At 38.5% G+C, this 17,037-nt stretch overlaps 1 protein-coding gene across 1 annotated transcript; it reads right to left on the reverse strand.

Moving 5' to 3' along the window:
- Positions 1-115: 115 nt before the first annotated feature.
- On the reverse strand, positions 116-14,596 carry LOC128210853 (cell surface hyaluronidase-like). Its single transcript, XM_052915206.1, has 23 exons — positions 14,419-14,596; positions 14,154-14,329; positions 13,260-13,374; positions 12,024-12,212; positions 11,616-11,825; positions 10,358-10,462; positions 9,835-10,022; positions 9,332-9,535; positions 8,935-9,074; positions 8,173-8,380; positions 7,476-7,605; positions 7,179-7,242; positions 6,882-6,917; positions 6,219-6,323; positions 5,663-5,870; positions 5,115-5,336; positions 4,744-4,940; positions 3,934-4,113; positions 2,514-2,682; positions 2,179-2,235; positions 1,407-1,503; positions 985-1,095; positions 116-568 (listed from the first exon to the last, which is right to left on the reverse strand). The coding sequence occupies exons 1-23, from the start codon at positions 14,594-14,596 to the stop codon at positions 381-383; spliced, it is 3,477 nt and encodes a 1,158-aa protein (XP_052771166.1). The 3' UTR covers positions 116-380.
- Between the last annotated feature and the right edge of the window lie 2,441 nt (positions 14,597-17,037).

The raw sequence follows: 17,037 nt of genomic DNA on the forward strand, positions 1-17,037 counted from the left end.
CACATTGGATGATAGATATAGGAATCGGATACATAATATTTATATATTATATTGTTAAACGCCAACGATACAAACGGAGATTCGATATATTTTTATGACATGATGGTTTATTTATCTTATTAATGCTATTTGCAATTGATTGATTTGAATTATATTTCAAATCAGTTCTCGAAATGGTCTTTATGTTAAATGCAACAGTAATAGAAAATGGCTGTAAGATGGAAATATATTATAAAAAGGGTTTCTCCAAGATGTTTTGGCATAAGGACCGTGAAGGCGAGATTCAAATTTACAGCAGTTGATACAACTTACAGTGTAACACATGAATTGCATTGGGACAAGAACAGAGGCCTATTGTGCAAATATTGTGCAAACATCATTTAGCAAAGGCTACAGGATTCGATCTCCCTCGTGGAACCCTCACACATTTCTCCGTCGTACTGAGTGGGTGGATTGTTGCAGTCACGTGTTCTCTCTTGATACCCACTACATTTGTATGTGGCGTCGTTACTTGGCAACGAAGTGCACGCGCTCCAGTTCGACCATTCGGATAATTCGCCGTTTATCGCTGAAAGTTTAGACGAATGTTGTTATTAGAACTGTTTGATTTCAAATGCATATTTCATAGCACTTTAAGCAAAGTTAGTTTATACCATCACGTTCTTAGATATTTTTCACATTTCATCTAAATCGAATACATGCATAGCATAATCATAACAAGAGCTCCTGTGGCAAATGGCCAAGGAAACAACATTGACAAGCCCGCTCATTAGCCAATCATAAAGGAAGCTGAAGGCTGAATGATAAAACAGACAATAACCGAGAGAATGCATAAACTAGAAACAAGAAAAGGGGCATAGTTTTGATAACTTGAATTATAAATCGACCAATGCGCTTACACGATTCAAATCGTATAAACTAAATGAAAAAAGTGTAAATCGTTTTAATATGTACAAGAAAAGTTTAAAATGTATGAATACTTACGGCAAAATATTGTCTGGCAAGTGCGCGGTTGGGCTGCGTCTCCTTCACAACTTGCGCCTGCACCTTGTGGAAGTGGGTTGTTACATTGTCGGAGGCGGTACTGAGTTCCCTCTGTTATTAAAGAAAAACAAGTAAATTAAATCCATGTAACACTAATCACCCATAAACTTGTGTGTATATGTAGAAACATTTATATGTATAATATTGAACGCCTCCATCTTTACGATCTATGGAAATTTGAAAAATAATAACATATATATATCGGCGAATGTTAAGTGCGAGTTCAGGAATCACAGTCAAATACCTGCCTTTAGAGTCTTCAGAAATGAATTATAAGGTTATGGTTACCGGTCGGAATTGAAGTTGAATTTTAGTTTAGCTTGGAGATTGTGCAGTGGGTATATAAACTGAATACTTTATACCTCCACACGACCGGGAGCACTCTGACCAGCCGCCCCACAGACCCCAGCCTCCATCTACCGCTTCACGGAACGGGGCCGTTGGTCCAGCGCCATATTCCTTTGGTATAGAAAGACAAATGAAGTATACAATTCGCAAAACAGCAACACAAAGTAACGAACTAGGTAATCTTAAAGTATTCTAGGTTGGACTAAGACCCCCCCCCCCCTTAACTACAGTAACAGTTAATCCGTTCGTCGCCTCTACCATCGGCTCTTCAATGGTATTCTGTTTTCTCAAAGTTGGATACAGAATATATCTTGGGAATCAAGAACAAATATCTGAGTCGTAAAAGTACGATCTTAAAAGTGCTCAGGTACACCCGTAAAGTTATGGGCAGCATATATATATATATATATATATATATATATATATATATATATATATATATATATATATATGATAACGCAGTTCAGAGCAGTGGATATTTATGATCTTGTGATTAGATGTGTTGAGCACAGACGATAGCACGTGAAACGGTTCAATGATAAGCCAGCATACGTGTTGGATGGTAAGGGTAAATCAGAAAATGGTATGACAAGATGAGAAAAACACAAAACGAATGAGCGGTGAAATGAATATAAATGGAGCATTAGAACCAATGGTGAAAGCATACAGTGCATCAACAAGAAAGTGAAGATCTAATTGCAACTGCCACAGAACAAAGGGAAGCAAAATCATGACAATTTTCAATATAGCCGATACTTTAATGTCATACAGCGAAATGGAACTTACGGCAGGAGGTAGACCGACTTTGGCTTCAATCGTGGTTTCAAGAGTGGGAATCGCGGCCTGTTGAAAAAGTTAACTTTCAATGAATTGCAGCTTTGCTTAAGTTTGTTTATCTTACAATTAGAAACAAATCAATAATATATTTTGCTTTAAGTATTTGTACCATTGCATCAGACCATTGAATGTTGAATTTGGTCGCGTGCTGATTTCTTTTATTACGATTCAAACATTCGATAATGAGCCACTAATATGTGAGTGTCTGGTTGAAATACTGCAAAAACTAGAATATTGAGTATGTTACGTAGCTATAGTAGTTTGAAACAAGGATTCAAACTTACAGCAGTCTCCGCGAGCTGAGCGGAAGTGTATATCCGATGGCGACAATCGGCGTCAGTGAGATCGCCAGACAGAATCTTGATACGGAATTCTGAACATTTCCCGTTGTTGCAAACCTGGTCCTCGTCTTCAGTTCTCGTTTCCGTGTTGACGAACTTGTAATACATCATGCTGGGGAACCGAGGAATAAGAACATTATATTAAAACAGTCCTGCCCAAAGTGTTCCCAAAGGTTCTTACACAAGTGTATGTTTATTGATTTATGGGAAGAACTAAACATGGATATTTATTGGTTCCTTCGACACGTTTTGTACCAATCAGTTCAGAAAATACCATTTTTTAAAAGCTATTTTATGTGATTCAGTTAAAGGTTCGGTGTTCCATATTCTTGTAACATATATGTATGTGCTTTCAATGCAGAAAGGACTGGAAATGCAATATTTTTTTAACCGTAAACAACCACTTAAAAAACTAATAAAAGCTGTCTTTTCAGAAAAGATTTTTTGAAAGAAAAGTAGAAAGTTAGACGAAGGCATGAACAATGTAGTTATATAGATAAATATACACTTTTATTTGAGCGATGTAATTGAAAAAGGAAAGTAACTGAGACTAACGAAGGAAGCGTTTACTTAAAAATGGATAAGAAAACATGGATTTTTAACAGTGACAATGTAGGTGACTGAACACAAACCACAACCATATGTAAGACTAATATAGTAAAATTGACAACGTCCCGTATGTTGTCATCCTGTGGTGGTCACTATTGCGAAATTATTTCGAATTCAAACCACGAATGACAATTTTAAGGACCAGCCACAATGCAAGTCTGACGAAGGATTTTAGGCACACAACGACTTGGATGTTAGAGCTAGAGACCCGGGTCTTGAACGCGACTCGTGGTCATTTTATGGCCGTCACTTTTACCAAATGATTTCGAAATACCGCCATGAATGTCAATGTTATGGTCGGGACACGAACGTGAGACGGAAAAGAAAGGGGAAACTGAACAATGTGAGAAAGTGGTAATAAGAATGAGATGAAAACAGAAAATAGAGGTCAGGAGATAATACAATGAGGCATTGAAGGAGACTGGGACGAGAGTAAAAATGGGGATAGTGAGAAGATATAGATATTACGAAATGTTATACAACCGTGATTGCACGCAAGTATGGTTTAGTTTTGTTGATGATTATTCCACTGTTTATTTTAGCATGTTTTTAAAAAGAGTTTTGGAATAGTTTGAAAATGCACTCGAGATTCTGGACAAGCCAAAATAATAACTTAGATACATGTACAAGTATATCGAGGGGTGAATGCGAAAAGGTTCTAAGTGACATTAAATAAAGAAGCAGATAGAACATTTTCGCTCTCACCCCTCGATATGTTTGTGTGATTAAATTTGCTTATTCCTATTTAACCTACCCTGTCGTGCTGTCATAGTAGTACTTCTTCCCGTCCAGTTCTGGATCCTCCTTATCCAATTCGGCCAGAGAGTCAACCTGTGTGAACCTTGACCTCACGTTCAGGCGGTACGGGTGGAAGGTTTGTACCTCTAGCTCCGCCCCAAGAGGTGTGCATACGCCGATACGTAGTTTGTCACCCCTGACGATAATGAAAAAAAAACACTTTCAGTTTCATTAAACGACTTAAAAATTGCCGTTAACTTTCGGATATCAAATCAACATTGCCGTTAATTTTCGGATAATCAAAATTTTGTTTTTGATTAACAATTTTGGGATTTAAATGTGTGATTTATTTTTATTATATGGCAAACGTGTCGTTAGGAAAGAAAAAGGGTCTATCTCTCATAGAAGTGTAAGCACTTGATGTAGAACACGACTGAGTCCGGAAGTTTCCTTGTGTCGAACACGAACTATTCTCGTACACACGAACAAGCACACGAAATAGCTGTATTTGTTTTGAGAGGATGTGAAATCTTGTTTTGTGATTATAAACTCGAAAGATGGCATACACTTGATCGTCATGGATACTGTCGGTTTGTGGTACGAGGAACACAGAAAACACAACCACGGGTATATGGTTTGTACTGCTAGCATGTATAAATCATGTCGAATTGAAATGATATGTGTTTATACGACTCGTATAGGACCCTTTAATCACGTTACCACGGTAAGTCATATGAGCGCCATTTATAGCTGTTTTGTATGTAAATCTGGATATAATATCCTTATATAGATTTACTCAGGCAAGTATAAGTGCATGATAGCTTACCTGTCGAGCCCAGGTGCCTCAAAGCGAACAAAGGATGGCATCTGGGGCCGGAAGTGGACAGTGTATGTGGAGGATCCGTCCATGACAACTTGTGGTCCAGTGGTCGTCTTCATATCAAAATGAAGTGGCGAGCCGGGAACCTGGTCCCGCACGAATATGACGTCTTCTGTGGCGTCGGTAACGCCAGATGTCCTCAACTGACAAGATACTGACCAATATAGTCCATGCAATCCGGAAACATTTTTCTAATGCAGTTTGGTGTAATAGTTATGCAACCAAATCAGACCAGAGGACCCAAAATAATTAATTTCGTAAATATATATTAGGGAATAGACACAGAACTGCATTTTGTGTCGTACAAAAATACTTACGTTTCCATATTTAGTGGAACACAGAGCAAGGCGCCAATTAGGTCTGACACGGCAATCTGCTGCAGCGGCGGAAAGCGGGTCAGGCTTAACGACGTAATATTTTACATCTAGTCCGTTTTCGTCTCGGTTAAACGTAAACCCTGAAATGAGCTCGCCATCGATGCTCTTCTCCCAGCCAGGATCTGTTTTATCGCCGGAAATGGCGTATGTCCCCTGACCAACCTTTAAATTTAGAGATGAAGCGTATAAATAAAGATAAGACAAATGATATTATAGTATTTATATCAGAAATTGTAAAAATAAAATTGCATCGATGTTTTGCGAGCAAATGATTGATTTTCGGAAACAGAGCAATTTAACACATCCATGAGTGCCGAGTTTTGATCCAATGTGGACATTATTAAAACCTCTGACAACTCGTCATTTGGCTGCGTTGCCGTGAACATTCAAAATGAACATTTGAATAAAGACATCTTCACAATTATTTTATATAAATATCGAGAAAAACGAGAAAATCGAGCCAAGTTAAGTCGAGATGTTAAACCTACCCCGTCATCGAACGTAAAGCTGATATTGGTGAATTCGTTGACAACGGAGAAAAAGTAAGGGGAATTGCGTTTCTTAGCAATGGCGGCTAGGTCGTATAAGTCGTTGTCCTGGAAACTGTCAAACCACAGGTTGGAAAACTTGGTGGGACCTTTCCACATTGTAAGACCGGACTGCACGGCATCACTGTAATACAAATACGTTCCATCTCTGTAGTATCATGTCAGTTATGACATAATTATTTAACGGGAAGAACCAGTTCAATGGGCGCCCACCCAAAGAAAAATCGTCGCCAAATCATGTTTAAAGCGAGCGTTGTATTAGGTATGGGAAATGTAATTGTGATTTATCATTACACCGGGCAGTTTTCAGCACATGCAATGGACGATTTCGGACGTTAGATGTGAAGTGATGCGTCTTTTTCTTAGTAATTTTCCGCACGTTTAAAGTCCACTAAAAACACAGATTATTTATCTCTCATTTCAACAAAGTGCAATAAGGTTGAGCCAAACTCCTAACTAGTTTTTTATGTTCACTTACGTATCGCCGTTGCTGGGCAAACTTCGTGTCACTCCGTCGACACTCGGAACTCCGCGGTTCTCACTTTCACCGATGATAACGCCGTAGCTGAACTTGCCACCTCGGGCGTTTTGTTGTCCCTCGCTGAAATGAACATGGTAGGTTTCTTTTCGGGTATCCTAAAGCTTATGTGGTCATAATCATGTGTTAACATTGGTTACATTTAGAGCAAGTGATTTGCAAATGTACAAAAAAATTGTTCTGTGCGTAAGCGGGTTGACGCGGTACGCTGATCGATTGAAATGAATTCAATCCATTTTTTCATTATCTTATAGAATATCCTTCTTTTTTGAAAATATATCATCAAGAAACCATCTCAGTGTTAACTGGGTAGTATATGAGTTGACTGGAAAGTCTGACTTGACTTACTTATTTTTATTATCGACATACTTTATCGAAAAAGAACTTTCAAAAACTTTTGGATCTAAAATCTGATAAAATCTTCTTACCTAAAATTTCATTAACTCCATAATACCAAAGACATGTTGCAAATGATGTATATTTTAATCATGAAAAAGATTGTTCCTTAAAACTAAATAACTATTCAACATTTGAAACATATTCAGTTTTGGCCTACCCCACACCCATTTTTGCACTGTTTAAGGCCCTTCAATAGTTTTCTCGACTAGTACTAGAACTTACTTAGTTACGAGAACACCGTTCATACTGTCTGCAGATCTAAAAATTAAATATATCAATTTAAGAGCACTAAAGATATTAAAGTCCACTACGGAAGCTACATATATATAGATAGAAATTAAATTTGCTTTTACTAAACAAAAATCTAAATGAGAGAGAGGGAGTACGTTTAAAGCAGTGGTTTAACCCTGGATTGATGTTGGCGCTCCACAAGCGTTATAATTATAATGTCGTTTTAAATTGTTTCGAATCTTGTAAAATAAGTGTTACGATTGAGGTTATGAAACACCATGCACTTACGAGATCTGTGTGACGTCGAGACGTCCTCCCTCAATCCACACATTGAATACTCGGTTCTTGTAGCCTGAAAGGTATTAGTCATGGTCAGATTATGGAATCTTGCAGCATGTTGAGGCGAAATAATTTTAGTGTAATGAAATAATGACCGATATACATATATTTCGTTGGGCGAAACATGATAAACAGGCAAACAAGGTCCACGGACAGACGGTCACTCAGGTCAGGTCAGGTAGACAGATCCATAGACAGACAAATACATTTTTTTTAAATTAAGACTATCAAGCTATTATATATGACCTGTTACGCCGGAAAGCGGGATGTTCAACTCTTCTGAGGTAGGGTCCTTGGGGTCTACAAGTGGCTGCCATTTGTTACAGCAGCTTGTCGTCCGGTCATCATTCAAAATATTGCCAATCATGACACCCATCTGAAATAGTTTAATTACATGCTTTCCATTGGTTTACATAGATCTGTCAGAGAATTAACTTTACTGTTTCAAGTAGTGATAATATCATATTGATACTGTATGTTCATTTTAGTCCGACCAAGCGACAGCTCGCACAGTGCTGCCACGTGTTGTTGTGTGCGCATACACTTTGGCGGACTTTTCTGAAAAACTGCAATTATTTTATATTATTAAAAGGCAAACTATTTTTTGTTTCAGAGCAAGACTGCAATACAGTCCCCCCCCCCCCCGTGATCACTAAAAGTAAATATTCCACTTGTAGGTCACTCGTGTGAGAGATCAAAGACAGTGAATGCTGTGGTCAATCATCTAAGCTGATCTAGTGAAGAACTTGTTTCAGTTTTAATAAATACATTGTTTTACATATGGAAAATATGATGATTTTTTTTTTAAAAGAGTGCCTTTTTCGCAAGGGACAATACAGAAATAGCTCACTGTGAATGACTCATATCAGCTTACAGCTATCTTCTTTAATGATTTTAAAATGATTAGTACGAACTAAACAATCATAAAAAAATGTGCCCTTACAAAGTTTTGCGAGTGTGCCACATTGTTGGTGAACTCGGAGATCATAGTCCGCTGGGCCTCCCGGAAACCCATAACGCCCTCGACCTCGCTGGATGGATAGAGAGGCGCGTCCGGAAACAGGAACCAGATTCCGTTGCCCTGACCGCCAGCCGCCACGTTGTTCCGGAAGTAGTTCTTTGGATTAGTCATCCAGAAGGCCGCTGGACGCCTATGATAATAGTATGATGATCTTTATAAATGGATAAAAACTCATGTATATCTGCAATAAGCGGATGCCATGAAGGGGGCGGGGAGGAGGTAAATACACCCAAATGTACCATTTTCCTCTAAACTTAGCCCCTAACTGTTCATCGGGGAGCTCGCACAGTGAATATTGTGTATAATAAAAAGTTTTTGCCCGTTGCCCAATAATTTTAAAATGTTTAAGTAATAAAGCAAAATACATGGGCACATATCTGCCACTTATCCAGCGATTATGACAAAACTTATATCAGGTTTTTATTGAAATGAAAATAACAACTGGTATTGTTAGATGCGAGATTCCAAAAAAAACATATTTCCTCCAATTTTGTGGAAACAATTAATTATAAGCAAAATCTTGATCTTCGCCATGTCAAGTATACGATAACGCAGTTGGGGTCCGAATGTTCCTATATGTTGTAGAGCTAACGGTCACTTCGCGTTGACGGATCTTACAGCAGGTGGCTTAAAGTTTTTTATTAAAGACGTCGTTCCGGTACGGGACACGGTACGATTACTTACGTCAAATCGACGGGTTCGATGTTTCCCGTGCCCTTCATGGTGTTGACAGCAAGGTTACCATCGAACACATTGTTTTCCTCGCCTCCATCCTCCAAGAAGTAACCGTGACCCATGTGCCTGACACACGCGTTGTCTGAGATCTGACAGATATATGTATAACACGATAAATAACGAATCAGAAATACAGTGTTGGATTGTTGAGGAAATTTCTTTTTCTTTTAAATCTATTTTTTAAACTTATTGTGAAGACTTTTTTTTACTCAAAGCTGTGTTCTCATTATTCTCATCAATTGCTTTTAAATAAAAATAAATACAAATCTAGGGTCACCGGCTATCAACATTTTACACAAATACGGGTTAAATATTTTCTTAACAAGAAGACCCCACTCTGCCATACCTCGACACCGTTAGTTCCGTGGATCGTGATGCAGCGCGCGAACGTGTCGTGGATGCTGACAGACCGGATGTAAGGCGTGTCAGCGGCTGCCGTCTTGTTCCATGTCATGTGGAAGTGGATCGGATAGCGTCCTTCGTCCGTCTGTTGACCGGCGTTACGTAGCTCGAAGTTGGACATGCGGGCATTTGCGTAGTCCTTCAGGATCTGGGGTAGCATTCAATGTGTGACTTTAGTCAACCTTATGATCATACATCATTGACTTCATATACTCTATTGGTCAGTTATTAATAACAAATAATCCGATTAGCTACATCGTTCTTAGATCCAATGGAGATAAAAAATAAATATCAGCCCTGTTGTTATATGTAAAACAAAATATTTAAATCATTTCATGAAGAAATTTTGACGATAAACATTCTATTATTGACTTTTTATGTAACTTAATTCTGCATTAGTGTTGTGTTTTAAGAGTCATGCAAAAACAAACAGTATATTCACGCTACCTTGATATGCGCGCCAAACGTGTCACGCCCATCCACAATGAAGTTATCACAGTTTCCGTTAAACGCTGGACACTCTGGTTCCATTTCCCCTTGCACAACCACCCTACGCGTGAGTACCGCCACCTCGCCGCGCATGTCCATCCGGCCTCCCGCGAGGAGCTCCCCGAAATGGGTGTACTCAAGACGCTCTGAGTAATAAAGTGTCATCCAATCTTTCAATCAGTTTTATGGGACTTACGGTATATATGCGTATTGCCAAAATGAGCATGTGTACCAAATGTCATTCTAAGACCTTAACAATTTTCCATTTTGTCCAAGTTATTGTTCGACGACAACAAAACAACTATGACAACTAACCAGCGGTGTGGAGTTTTCTTTAAAACACGAACTAAAATAAATGTTCTCGCCGTAAATGTAGAACTTTCCGCAGAACAGTATTCAAAGAAAACCACAACTTATTAAGATCAGAAAATACCAATGGATATTTTAACATACATAAGCATAGAATACCGGAAGTACTCACTGTTTATGCGGAACTGTCGAGGGGAGCAGTTGTCACAAAACACAACTTCCGCTTCCTCCGCCTGCTCAGGGCCGTAGTCAGTGGACGCCAACACCACACGGTCACCTTGCAAAATATAAATCGAAAATGAACACGAATCGAACAAGTGTATTTAGAAAGGGGCATTTAGAAATGATGTTATGGCAGTTTGGTGGTCCTTCAATATTAAAAAAACCTTCCCCTACTCTGTTACACAACTTGTTACCTAGGAAATTGTTATAAAAATGAACAGGTTCCTGCAAACTAACTAACAGTTGTCAGACCTGTAGGCTTGTGACACTTCACTGACAATCCATGGGTTGAAGGTTTGATCCCCTGCCTTAGCATTTATAAAGTAACCGCCTTCCAGGACATACATTAAACGTCGGTCACGTGTCACAGTGCTTTACACCGGTGCACGTTAAAGGACCACATCACAGTGGCTCTGACCGGGATAACATCATCTCCATACGCTATGTCCCACAACCTAACCGTACTACTACGCTTACTGAGTCCAACGCCGATTGGTTAATTGACCCAGTGGCGTCGAACTATTTACGAACAGCTCCCCTTTCCCCAATGGTTACACGCAGTCCCGGCACGCATAACCATGGATACTAGCACCACTTTTACATGCACAAATGATGAATAATAAATAAATGTAGACATGAACCATTTGAATAGAGACACTAGCTGTGATACTTCATGATCAGACATAGTTTAAAGTGACACACTTATTCAAAATTCATACATACACATGTATAACAAACATAAATTTTATAAGACAAAACCTTTAACTACTTACTAAGTTATGCATTTATGAAAAACATTAATTACTGATTGTGACCGTGTATTTAGTAGCTGAAAACGCACAAATATTAAATGATTGGTGAGTGCTAAAATATTTACTGTGGTCTACTATCGTCTCATAAGGTAGAAATACCATGTTATCTGCACTTTTCTTTCAAATTAAACTGGGAATTCTTCATATGAACCATTATTTTCGACATTTATCATCATTTTTTGTATATTAAAACTATTATATTAATTGTAGTAAATCTTATTAGGGAGTAAGCGTGTATCTTTAAGACCATATAGCATTTATATCAAACATCGTATGGCAAATCGTCATGTTAGTTTCCGAATCAATGATTTCTTCTGAGAATCGCATAATGTCATCCCAAAACGTGACAATTTATGTAACAATTAGTCAAAATTGTTTTCATTACAGTGTACATACCGGGTTGCCACGTGGTAACGTCATCGATGACGCTGACGCGCGGGTGGATGCCGTCCAGATCGGACGCAACGCGGAAATTGTCAACCTGGCGATTAATAATCTCGTTTCCGGTCGCTTCCGCCATGAACACAAATCCGTTGGGGGCCGTGAAGAGTGCCTGTGACGTGACCCCTACTGGATTGTGTACCTCGACGTGGCTTTGAGGAGATCCTGGATTATAAGATACAGTGTTAAATATACTGCAGAACCAACCATTCAAATGCTTACTTTAAAATTGATATTTGGTCAATGAAATGTTGAAAATGTGATCTAGTATCAATGTAATAATTTTTAAATATTTCTGTTTTCAAATTTAAGACTTGTACGCAACGTTTATATAAAGTCTAACGGATTTAAGCATTTACAAACCCTTTTGCCCAATGAACGCCCAAGTGCTGCCGTCGGAGGGTGCAACGGCGCGTAGGAGACTTTTTCCGGTCGGCTCACCGGAAGTGAATGTTTCCAGTGCGTCATACACGAGGAATTGTTCCAGGTGATCTACTTCTTTGGATATTTGTTTCTGGCTTGCCATCATCAGGATCTCGCCACTGTGTACGCCTGCAGGAACACGGGTAAATAGGTGTAAAAGAAGAGTTCAAACTCATTATGGTAGTTCGTATGTGACACAGGCGTAGATCCATGTATTGATCTTACCTGTGATGAATGGGAATTGATATCATTTCTTAATGTATTAATATTTTAACTTATATGTCTGCAATGCCTTAGTATATGACTATGAAGGCAAAAACATGTTTTGAATCCAACACAATAAATTATTTTGGGAAACAAAAAAGCCAATGGGAGATAATCAGAAACTCCAAAATCAGAATCTTAACAAATTGTTCAATCGTAATGCTATCAAAAGAAAGGCACGTTTTAAAAAAACAAACAACAACCTTCTACTTAGAACATTATCTGGTATACCAGATACGCGAAATACCAAGCACGGATTGAATTGTAGATTAACTGCACTTATGTCTATACAAGTGCATGTTTTATGTGGAAAATATACACAACTGGAAGTACGTATATAGTTTTGCCTCGAATATATGAAGGATGCATAATAAAGCAATTTTAAGAACCCTTCGACCTCATGAAAGACTGTTCCATCTTTTTGGAAAGTGTTTAAGTCTTTATTATGAAAAAGAAAAAAAGTGTTTAAGTCTAATGAACATGCTGATTTCTGAGATCAAAACTTTTTTGGTCGCAAAATAGTTAAAAAAGAGTAAAATGTAAATGCCAACGTATTGTGTCGTGTACATGGTAAAATGTTGGTATAATTGTGTGTGATCAGACCCAATATTATTGGAACATAAACCTAAATCGTATCGTTAAAAAGTGTTACTACACTGTAATTTGTGCCTGGAATTTTTGCGAATGATTATGAAAATGAGGACAAAGATATGGTCCCTGAAGTATTGAAACATTGCAAGTGCCGTTTAGCAGAATAGGAACTTTCGTAAAATTGGTCCATTACAGAGCGGTTTGTCATTATAATAGTATATGGTTTGTTAACAATACGTCGGCCTGTTAAATGTCGGGTCATGTATACGAGAAGAACCGTTTAAATGTATACACATATTACAACACATTATATATAATTACTATTCATGTGGTCGGCGAGTTCCTGTCCATCTCTCTTGAGGTGATACAACCCCCAGCGTTTAACTGTACCGTCGGCGCTCATTGTGTATGCACCGATACCTTCCGACGTCGTGTTGCCAAACCGTGGGTCCCGCTGAAAATGTTTATTTATTTTTTTTAAATAATAAAACATCGTTTTGCAGAACTTACAGGTAGACGTACATTAATCGCTACTTTATATTTTTACTTTAGTTTTCATTTATGGGGTCCCTCCCCCTTTTAGTACGTTTGAGCCCTGCCTATTTTGAGCACGTTTCTAATAACGTATATATACAATATGTAGCTTTTTTTTCGATGTATGTACCGATTGGCATGGTAGTCTGTGACTTCTTTTATATGCAAGCTCCTAAATCGTTGTTTTTATAATACAAAGTCAAAGATATTTATAAATACTAGATGATAATGGCTCATTCCATTTCAATGTAACAGTTAAAAAACACTGAGCTGCAGAGGAACTTGAGTTTATGTACATTACCTTTAGTATTATGAAAAAATAGACCCCATCTGTTATTTATGATTATCAGTTGAATATAGTTCAAGAGGATTGATACGTTTTTTAGATTTTCACTTTCACCCGATATGGTTTCCTTTGGCCCGAATACCCCATACCTACTAACCCCGTAACGTGAATATCACGTCGATAACCCGTTTTCATGTTTAAATGTTTCATTAATTCATTGGAATATTCATCGGAATTGGACAAAAACATGCCATTTTGGTACGATATAAATTTGGTGACCCAATATGGAAAAATATGGGGTCACCGCGTGACCTGTTCTGCACCAATGGCGTTTCGTCATTTATGTTGGAGGCGTATATCAAAATTTAAGAAATTATTGCAAATTACAAACAGTTCTTTAGGTTTCTTACCTCGTGGTCGTATATAATGTTAGGATTCTGGCTGTCCGGAAGTGCGCTGCCATCTAACTTGGTCCAGGCTCGTTTTGGCATCCCGTGAATGTCTAATGTGCCACCCGCGTGAACCAAGATCGCCTTCGGGTTTGTTTCCCCAGTGTGTATTTCTCGGGTGCCTATGTAACAAGGGAAAAATAGCGATTATGTTGTTGAAATCGCTAAACAGATTAATTTCAATAGACACGGCCTCGTGTATTTATCGTACCTGTTAAAGTGATGGTCAAATCCCCGGGGTAGGGACAATTCTTGCTTCCAATCTCAAGCCGACCGAAAACCAATATGTTCGCGGCACGGAACTCAATAGCCACTTCCGGGTCAAAGGTTAGAGCTCCGGATGCCGCGATGGTAACGTTGTAGAAATCTGGGGTCGCCTCATCCACCATCACGGCGTCTGCGATCAGCACGTTTGATCCAGCTGCAGGCTGTGGATTTATTAAGCGTTAAGGACGACTAAACTTCAAAAAGGAAATCATAATGCCATAATGTTGGTTTAAATATCGTTATTGCATCATTTTGTGCTAGTCACAAAAACACCGCTTAAATCTATGCTTGCTTTTTTTCAGTCTCGTCCTACAGACATAATGTTACACCAAAAACGAAAAACCAACATACGTTCAATTATCTCGTCGCATGTGGTAAAATAAATGTCCTCGTATATTACAAATACCATTTATATTATTTTGTATACATGTTATAGTCTTACATAAAATGAAACATGCAGCATTGTATAAAAAAGTATTAATTTGATTTCACCACTCCGGCTTGACAATCAGTGATACAAATACTAGCGACGTCCTTAAACTAATTGAGACCATTAATGCTTCCACCGACTATCATTGAGACAATATACGCCATGTGAATATGCCCAAAGAACGGAAAACGTCCATAGTGAACTAGCATTTTCTAGACTACGGAATTCCATTTGGGCCATAGTGCCTGTACGAAAGTACGAAGGCGAATACTAGAACGCGAAGACGCGAAAGCAGGAAAGCTAGAAGGCGAAGGTAAATTCGCTCCTTCGCTTTCGTCCAATATTCGCTCCTTCGCCATCGTTCTCCCATAATTCCGTCCCTTCGCCTTCGAATACATATTTCGATTTAAAGCCTACATTTTGCAAGCATTAACTTAATTTTAGCCTCATTAAATATTGAATTAAACGTCACATTGAAGCTTGATTTCAAATATTTATTTGTTTCTTGGCTTTTCTGGTATTTTTGTACAATAATCAATACAAAATACATCAGGATGTGTTAAGAGAGATTTGGGAAAAAATAAAACAAGTACATTGTAGTAACATAATGCCTAAAAGTTTAATTGTAATCCAGTACAAACCAGAATTAATAATAGTTGCATTATGAAACCTTTAAATTTCTTTGAGACATTAACCCTGTGACACTAAAGATGGTCCTAGGTTTTGACGAATGGGTTTGACACTGTAGTTTATACAGAAATAACAAATATTCTATACATAACAAGCGGACAAACGGAGCGAGAAAAAAAATGGAATGCGACCGAAAATTATAATTGTCACGCCCAGATTGCATTTCGATGTTTTTGCACATATTGGGTTTTAAGAACTGCGCGGGCCTATAAATTACAGCATCACAAAAGAGGAAAGGAAATAAAAGAACTTAAGAATTTACTGTTTACGCTTTCAATCTTGGAGGATGCCCCTCTCCCACCATGTTACGCTTGATTTCGGGTCATTTTGGGCGGTATTCCGGGTAAAACCTCCAATAATATTTGATTTTTAACAATATACGAGCTCGTATAATTGTACATTTTGACAGCGTAGGCACATCTCTTAACTACGCTGGAATTCAACGCGGCCTACATATGCATAACTGCCTCTTTTTCGTGCTTCAGTCCGTACCATGTTTCGTAAGAGCCGCCCTGTCATCGCCCTTAAGCAAAGAAGCAAATGGACGATAGTGAAGACACGACAGCACGAAATTACGAAGAGCGAAGGGACGACGTTAAAGGCGCGCCTTCGTATCCTTGCTTTCGTACTTTCGAGTTTTGGCCTTCGTCCCTTCGCGTCTTGACGCTGTCGCGTAAGGGCGAAGAAACGATGGTCCAAACGGAACACCGTAATATTCTTTAGAGACAAACTGACGTTCATATTGCATGTAAATACTTTTATTCACTTAATTCATGCAAAAAAAGAAAACAATCTGGTAATTGATAAATACATGGACGTGTCGGCAATAGTTTGATTGCTATTCAGTGATTGGACAAGCGCGACTTCATTTGAACAGTGATAAACGACGTTTCAAATATCGGCCGTTTCATTTTCACAGAAATTAGATGGCGAAAAAAAAGAAAGATTTTATTTTCTAATTTTACCGGACTTTTTATCTTTAATGGAAAACAATTAAGATATCCTCATGAAATTGTAAATACAGGGATTGCATATTTTCACGTGCGTAAATGCCGCATGGACACTCGATTGTGATTGTGCGAATTTCCCAAGAAGCGCTAACGGATCCAAGAGTCCGAGAAAATGCCAGTACCAAAAGGTAAATGGACAGAAATTTGGAAAAAATTAAGCAGTAATAAATAGACACCGACCTTATTTCCTCCCCATGCGGCGGTACTGGACCAGCGTCGGTAACCGGCATCGTGTGGACAACTGGAAAAGGCTGCACCGACGAGGCACGTGATCAGCACGATTCCGGAGAACATCGTCCGTCCGTCCGTACGTATGACGAAGTTTTTTTCTGTTAGTGTCTATTCTATCTATTGCCTGCCTAAGAGGTAGGTTTTAAGCAGTTTTTGAAAATTATTGTTGGAAATATAAAGTACTAATATCAGAAGTATTTCG

This window comes from Mya arenaria, chromosome 12 (genome assembly GCF_026914265.1).
Source record: "Mya arenaria isolate MELC-2E11 chromosome 12, ASM2691426v1".
NCBI classification, from domain to species: Eukaryota; Metazoa; Mollusca; class Bivalvia; order Myida; family Myidae; genus Mya; species Mya arenaria.

Excerpts from the sequence above, each read along its gene's own strand:
- LOC128210853 (XM_052915206.1), bottom strand. The coding sequence starts at position 14,596 with ATGGTGGATGAGGCGACCCCAGATTTCTACAACGTTACCATCGCGGCA. Across the intron at positions 13,375-14,153 it reads ACGAGGTAAGAAACCTAAAG|AACACGACGTCGGAAGGTAT; the intron begins AACTGTTTGTAA and ends CCACGGTTTGGC. Across the intron at positions 5,871-6,218 it reads GACGGAGTGACACGAAGTTT|AGATGGAACGTATTTGTATT; the intron begins GCCCAGCAACGG and ends ATGATACTACAG.